Raw genomic sequence first — 8,083 nt, 5'->3', positions numbered from 1 at the left:
AGCACACATTTTTTTCCCGTTTCATCTAAACCTTGATAGGAATTAATGGCTGGCCTGTAATAACCACTTAGTAAAAGTTATTATCCTGAGTTATGAAGTAAATCTTTGGTTCATTTCAAGTACTTTAATAGGTTTTCTCTCCGTGAGTGGACAAAGCAAAAATCTTAATATGGAGAAAAGTGATCTTAATTAAGTGACACTAGTATAACCATGTGAGTGTTCAACACTTGAAATGTGGTTATTGCGGCCGAGGAGTTGAATTTTAAATTTTATTTGTTCTCAGTTTAAATAGCCACATGTGGTTTGTGGCTGCTATTATTGTATAACATAGGTCCTCACTTTTCTTTAAAAAAGCTTTCTATAGGATTGTGAAATGGGGAGGTGAGAAGGGCTGCTATTGTCTGCTCTTTTGAGATATGCTTCTTCAGAGCCATCACCCTAAATATTTGTGTAAGAATGTTAAAAATTTTTCAGTTGGAAATTACAATTTAGTTTGAGATTTGACTTCATGGATAACTTTACTGTTTAATCTGAACTCTGTGTTTAACAGGTGAATTTATTTTATTTTATTTTTTTTTAACAGGTGAATTTAAAAACTTAAAATATTTCTGAGCTATTAGACTTTTTTTTTTTCTGTTTAGGAAAATCATAGTGCATACTTGATCTGAATATAAGTACCTGATCTGAATATTGGTAATGGTGTGGGGTTTCCCAGGTAGCTTAGTGGTAACGAATTCTCCTGCAGTGCAGGAGAGGCGGGTTCCATCCCTGGGTTGGGGAGATCCCCTTGAGAAGGGAATGGCAACTCACTTCAATATTCTTTTCTGAAAAATCCCATTGATAGAGGAGTCTAGTGGGCTACAGATCTTGGTGTCGCACAAGAGTCAGACACAGCTTAGCAACTAAACAACACACTACAGCCATTGTGCTGTGTAAGTGGCAAGTGGAGCCAGTGGAGGTTGTTAGACCCAAGTTCAAGCAGTCTCTCTTGGGGTAGTAACTTCAGTTTTTTGTTTTCTGTATTCCTTTAGTTAAGAACCTGTAATTTGAACGTTTTATGAAGAGTGTGATTCAGAGATAGAGCTGGAAGGCTGTATTGATGGATTGTGGATTTTGATAGGTTCAAATCAGATTTGTGTGTGTTTTTGGACAAGTTACTTGAACCTTTATAAGCCTGTTTCCCTATGTGAAATGAGGATAGTAGCAAAACCCACTTCATGAGATTGTTGGTGAGGCTGATGAAGGATAAGGCAAAGACCTGTGTATGTGTATTAATAGATGGGGGAGGAATAAATGACTGGCATGTAATAACCATTTAGTAAAAGTTATTGTCACTTCTGAGCTATGAAGTAAGGAAATCCTTGGTTTGTTTCAAGTACATAATTTTAATTGTCTTGATAGTTACTTCAGTACACATACAGAGCAGTAGTTCTCAAATGGAGTGGTTTTACTTCCCAGAGGACATGTGGCAATGTCTGGAGACATTTTTGGTTGTTAAACAGTGGTAGTGGAGGGGTGGTTCTACTGGCATAAACATCCTACAGGGCACGGGACAGCCCCCACAGTAAGAATTACCTTGTTCATAATATGCTGAGGTTGGGAAACTCTGATGTACAACCATTTAAGACCAAAAGTATAAACTTTGAAGATGCACTATGGCATGAAATTCTTGATAGCATAAACATTTTATTATTTGTCCTAGAAAGTATTAAAAATTGTATTTGTTGCCAACAATAAAAAAGTACTTGATTTAACATAAAAATGAAGATTTGTTTATCTTGAAAAATGACATGTCACACTTTGTCATTATATCTGACTGAATCTGAACAGAAGATGCTCTCTAGAAACACTTTACGGAGTCCTCACCAGGCTCTCTCTCCTCCGCTGCCCACAAACATACCATTATGACTAATTTCAGAGTTTAGAAATGAACACTGATACACTTCAATATTCATACATTCAGTACCTAGAGTCTACAATTAAATTTTGCTGTAATTTTTTCACGTATCTGTTCATCTCTATCTCAGTCCATCCATCAGTCCATGACTCTCAGCATGCTTATCATTAACTAGAGTCCAATTTTGTTTTTTGAGGTATTTGAAACCTACATATAATGAGATGCATAGATACTTAGTGTATAATCTTGTGATTTTAGATCAAGATACTATCATCACCCCATGAAATTTGCTCATGTTTCTTCTCATTCCTAGTTATACGTGTGACAGCATTCTAATCCAAGTCTCCATTCCTAAAAGTTACCTCTCAACAGTTGTTGAATTACTGACATCTTAGCTGCAAAGGACATAACCCTTATTAGGTATTTGTGAAATGTTTGCTGGTACTATTGCTACTACAGTTGAAGAGTAATAAAATGGCCATTTTGAATAGCTAAAGAGGTTAGGTTCATTTGTTTTTGTAAAATTAATTCTGTAGGTAGATTTTCGCATAAGTGAAGTAGTTTAAAGCTGTTGTGAACATTTCAGAGATTGAATAAAAAGCTGTTGTGATCTTAAGACTTTTTCATAAGAAAATGCAATTTGTACTCTTCTCACAAAATGCATATTAAGCCTCTTTCAGTTTTTTGCTGGAAGTTCTCACAACTGAAAAAGAACATACCTGTAGTAAGTTTACCAGTTTGCTGTATTAGATGCCTGTATTTTGTAGAAACTTTTGAGTTCTTCAAGAAGGAAATTCTCTTATCTTGTAGTTCAGCAATGAACATATTCTCTAGTTTATAATAATAAGGATATGTGTACATGCTTTTCTGTTTAATGGAGAGACTTCTTATAGCCCATGAATGGGTATTTGCTTTTCTTAGTGTAGTGGGAGAAATGTGTAGCCCATGAAAATGTTTTAGAAGAAGTAATTAATAACACCTGATGACAGCTTTTTTTTTTTTTACAGATAATGTAAAAGAAATGGAAATGAAAAGGGGTTTGTCTGTCATTGGAGAGGTGGTACACATTATTAAGATATAAATAACAAACATGAAGTGTATAGAGAAACTATTTTCAATAATAGTTTCTAGTAACTGATACTTGGTCTTAAAAAGTATTTCTGTATTTCCTTTAATACATTTAGGAGACTTATAAAAGATACTGCTTGCATATTTAATAGCTGGTAATCTACACTCCATGGGGTCATAAAAGAGTTGGATTTGACTTAGCGACTAAACAATAGCAATCTGTTTATGAACAGATCATCTTTAAGTGATGATTTTTAACAACGTTGGGGTTGGAACTTTCTATTAAAATGTTTAAAATTACTTATCTTAAAAAAATTAATAAAATACGTGTGATACCATAACTGAAAGACACAGAAACAAAGTGGCCCTATCAGCCATTTTGTAAAACTACCCAGCCCTCTTTAGAAAGAAGCCACTATTTAAAATTTTTTTGTTAACTGTAATTTTTAAAAAAGTGATCTTTTTCTTCCTAAAAAGGAGTCCAGAACACTGGCTGAAATTGCAAAAGCAGAGCTGGATGGCACCATATTGAAGAGCAGACCTCTCCGAATTCGTTTTGCTACACATGGAGCAGCCCTAACTGTTAAGAACCTTTCTCCGGTGGTTTCCAATGAGCTACTAGAGCAAGCATTTTCCCAGTTTGGTCCAGTAGAGAAAGCTGTTGTTGTTGTGGATGATCGTGGTAGAGCCACCGGAAAAGGTTTTGTGGAATTTGCAGCAAAACCTCCTGCACGAAAGGCTCTGGAAAGATGTGGTGATGGGGCGTTCTTGCTAACAACGTAAGTTTAAAAGTCTTTGTTTTATAGAGTTACACATAGGGTTCTTTCTGTTCTGCTTCTTTTCTTTGTAGTTCCTTCCTTGTATGTTGTCTTGGCATGTGGTAAGTAGGTGTTGAGTAAGTACTCAGTGAATACAAATAAGGGTATATTTGTGTACCTCCAGGAGTCGAGAATCAATACTTTACTCAAACTTCAGTGTATTAATCCATAAGGAATCTCAGGAATGTTTTGTGTTACCGTTTTTATTCACCCTACTGAATGTGTATTAGGTGCAAAGCCAAACGTTACATTTAATGAATGAGGTTTTAATCGGTTTTGAAATGTAATTTACATATGTTAAAATGCATCCAGTTTTGCATGTGAAGTTTAAAAAATGTATGTAGTCATTTACCCTCCACCACAATCAAGATAACATTTTCAGCATCCAACAGAAATTCTTTTTTGTCCTTTTGCAGTTACTCCTCTTATCCCTGCCTAGACTGCTCTTGATCTTTCTGTTACTATAGTTTTGTTTTTTCTTATATTTCATATAAATGAAGTTATATATTAATAGTATGTATTCTTTTGTGTGTGATTTCTTTTGCTTAGTATAATGTTTATGAGATTTCATCCATATCACTATATTAGTATTTTGTTCCTTTTTATGGCCAAATTACAACTGTGGTGACCTTTGGGTGGATGTTCACCCAAAGTTGCTTCCAACTACTGGCCTTTGTGAATAAAGCTATTACGAACATTTGTGTGTAAAACTTCTTCGGAACAGTATACTTTCATGTGACTTTGGTAATACTGAGGAAGTAAATGTATGTTCCGGAGAAGGCAATGGCAACCCACTCCAGTACTGTTGCCTGGAAAATCCCATGGATGGAGGAGACTGGTATGCTGCAGTCCATGAGGTCGCTAAGAGTCGGATACGACTGAGCGACTTCACTTTTACTTTTCACTTTCATGCATTGGAGAAGGAAATGGCAACCCACTCCAGTGTTCTTGCCTGGAGAATCCCAGGGATGGGGGAGCCTAGCCTGGTGGGCTGCCATCTATGGGGTCGCACAGAGTCGGACACGACTGAATCGACTTAGCAGCAGCAGCAGCAAATGTATGTTCAACTTTATAAGGAACTCCCAAACTGTTTTCCAGATACATGTATCATTTTACATTCCCGCTAGCAGTGAATAAGAGAGTTCTAATGATCATGTCCCCTCAGCAACACTTGAAATTTTTAGATATTCTAGTGAGTGTAGTGATGTCTCTTTGTGGTTTAAATATTGTTTTCTTAACGACTGACGATAAGTATCTTTTCATGTGCTTTTTGGATATGTGTCTTTTTGTGAAATGTCTGTTGATATTTTTGCCTTTAAAAAAAAAATTTATTTGGCTTCACCATGGCTTAGTTGTGGCATGTGGGATGTAGTTCCCTGCTACTGCTATTGGTAAGTCAGGTAAGTCGTGTTCCCTGACCAGGGGTCAAATCCCGGCCCCCATGCATTGGGAGTACAGAGTCATATCCACTGGACCACAGAGAAGTTCCTTGCCTGTTTTTTAATTGGCTGGTTTGTCTTAGTGTTTTTTTAACACATCTGGGTCCAGGCCTGTATTAACACTATTTCATCCCAGTCTGTGGCTTGCTTTTTAATTTTTTAAAAAAGATAATTTATTTAATTGATTTATTTGGCTGCACCTGGTCTTGGTTGCAGCAAGCAGGATCTTCCATCTTAATTGGGGCATGTGGAATCTTTAGTTGCCACATGGCAAGATTTTTAGTTGCGGCATGTTGGATTGTCCAGGGATTGAACCCAGGTCCCCTGCATTGGGACCGCAGAGTCTTAGCCACTGGACCACCAGGAAGTCCTTTTAATTTTTTTTAATCGTGTTTTTCAAAGAGCAGAAGTTGTTCTATTTTGTGAAGTCCAGTTTATCAATTTATTTTCTTACTTGGTTTGTTCCTTGGAATTTTTGTGTATGAAATCTTTGCCTTTCCTAAAGTAGCAAAGCTTTCTCGTATTTTCTTGAGAAATTTTGTAGCTTTTTGTTTAAACCTGTGATACGTTTTGAGTATGATGTGAGGTAGCAGTTCATTGCTTTAATGTTCTGGCACCATTAATTGAGAAGGTTATGATTTTCCCTTTGTTACCTTTTACCTTTATCAAATAACTGGAAACAAATTTGCTCTCTTTCCTGTTTTCTTGATCGGTATGTCTATTATGCTGTTACTGTACTTCTTAATTACCTTATACTAGACTTTGAAGTCAGATAGTAGCATCCAACTTTATTCTTTTTTTTTTTAATTGTTCTGGTTATTATCATTTCTTTGTATATCCTTACTGATTTTAAAATCAGCTTGTCAATTAAAAAAGTTCTGCTGGGCTTTTGGTTGAAATTGCTTTGAATCTACAGATCATTCTGGGGAACATTAACATCTTCACAGTATCAGCACTTTTCCAATCCATGAACGTGATGTGTTTCTCCATTTACTTAAAAATATTTTAAAGTAATTATAGTGGTCATTAAACCTGTTGCCATATTAACATGGCTTTCCTTTCAGTTTGTCCACAAGAAAGTTCTCAATGTGCATTCTTAGTCTTCAGACAATTTGTAGAAGTTCCTAAGTTGATTATTGAATGGATTTCTTTTAGCTCTGGCACTTGAGCTATTGATTGGAATCATTCAAATATTTAGGGTTTGGGGAATTGGATACAAAGACAATGTAGAAAAATTGTTTTCTACCTCCAGGGAGCTTAGTTTGGTGACTTGTGAAGCATTTTTCAGTTTGTTTTTGACAGTTAAGCATTTGTGCTGAAGCTCTTGTAGAGTAGACATTTTACAGCTCTGCCAGCTTGTTCTCTTAGAGACTTTGGTCTTGTTCCCATTCCCTTTGCTTTAGAGAGATGATCTCTTTCCCTGTCATCACAGGTCTTGCCCTCACATTTCATTCACATTTTGGTAAGATATTATCTCTTAAGGGAAGCTGACTGTTTTACGTTAAAATAGCCTAATGCTTTACTCTCCAACTTAACTTTTCTTCATAGCACTTAAGGTTGCATTCTCTACCTAGAATGTAAGCTCCCCTGGGGTAGGGACTATGTCTCGTTTAACACTGTAATCCTGACACTTGTATTCTGGTATTTTCCTGGATTCTTAGTAAGTTTGCAATAGTTATTTAAAGAGTGAAGGAAGGTAAGTCCTAAAGCAGTAGGCAAGGCATGTAGTTAGTATATATTTTCTGCTGTAAGCTTTGATTAATTGCTGCTAGTTAAAGTCATAATCGGGCACTGATAAATATTTAACTATTTCTTCTTGTTCAGTCACTAAGTCGTGTCAGACATTTGTGACTCCGTGGACTGCAGCATGCCAGGCTTCCTTGTCCTTCACTAATTCCTAGAGTTTGCTCAGATTAACGTCCATTGAGTCCATGATGCCATACAACTGTCTCATCCTCTGGTGCCCTCTTCTTTTGCTTTCAGTCTTTCCTAGCATCAGGGTCTTTTCCAGTGAGTCAGCCGTTCACCTCAGGTGGCCAAAGTATTTCTTACAGGTATCTTTTAGAATACTTTATAAATGACATGCAGATGGCATCACCTGGAACTTGAGCAGCTGCACAAGGATCTTGGAGGTCTGATGATGGCCAAGAACAAACTAAAAGGGCAGAACTCCAGAAATGTATTCCACATAACTAGCCAAAAAAGCTTTAAGGTTAAAAATAAAGTAAAACCTGTTACCACTAATCTTTAAGAATATAAACATTGTGAATGCTGAAAAAGTTAACAGTGAATAAAGCTTTTGTAGATAAACAAGAGGATAACAAAGAGGATAAACAAAGGCCTTCTCAAAAGGCCTTTGCTTTGAGCTGGTGCAGAAACAGTTGGTTTCTCAGCAGCGTCGTGAAAATATACCAGTTAATGTTGATGAAGCTACAAGATTAGTGGTCCAGTTGTAATACACTGGTGATGCATCAGATTCCCCCAAAAGACCACTCAATTAACTGTTTTATATAAAAAAAAATTTATATACAGTTTTGAGGGCTTCCATGGTGGCTCAGATGGTAAAGAATCCACCTGCAATTCAAGAGACCTGGATTCAATCCCTGGATTGGGAAAATCCCCTGGAGAAGGAAATGGTGATCCGCTGCAGTATTCTTTTTTTTATTATTTTTATTAAAAAAAATTTTTTTTAGATTTCATGGCTGCAGTCACTATCTGCAGTGATTTTAAGTGAAAGTGAAGTCGCTCAGTCATGTCTGACTCTTTGCAACCCTATGGACTGTAGCCCACCAGGCTCCTCTGTCCCTGGGATTTTCCAGGCAAGAAAACTGGAGTGGGTTGCCATTTCCTTCTCCTGGTTC

At 36.6% G+C, this 8,083-nt stretch overlaps 1 protein-coding gene across 1 annotated transcript in view; it reads left to right on the top strand.

Annotated features, from left to right (window-relative positions):
* The window catches only part of PSPC1 (paraspeckle component 1), a 57,740-nt gene that overhangs the window by 699 nt on the left and 48,958 nt on the right, over positions 1-8,083 (top strand). The window contains exon 2 of the mRNA XM_010851239.1: positions 3,416-3,744. Within this exon, the coding sequence (XP_010849541.1) occupies positions 3,416-3,744 (329 nt within the window). The remainder of the gene's footprint in view (positions 1-3,415; positions 3,745-8,083) is intronic.

This window comes from Bison bison, unplaced genomic scaffold, assembly GCF_000754665.1.
Source record: "Bison bison bison isolate TAMUID 2011002044 unplaced genomic scaffold, Bison_UMD1.0 scf7180017864299, whole genome shotgun sequence".
NCBI lineage: Eukaryota > Metazoa > Chordata > Mammalia > Artiodactyla > Bovidae > Bison > Bison bison.
This window is presented reverse-complemented; position numbering and strand designations above follow the sequence as displayed.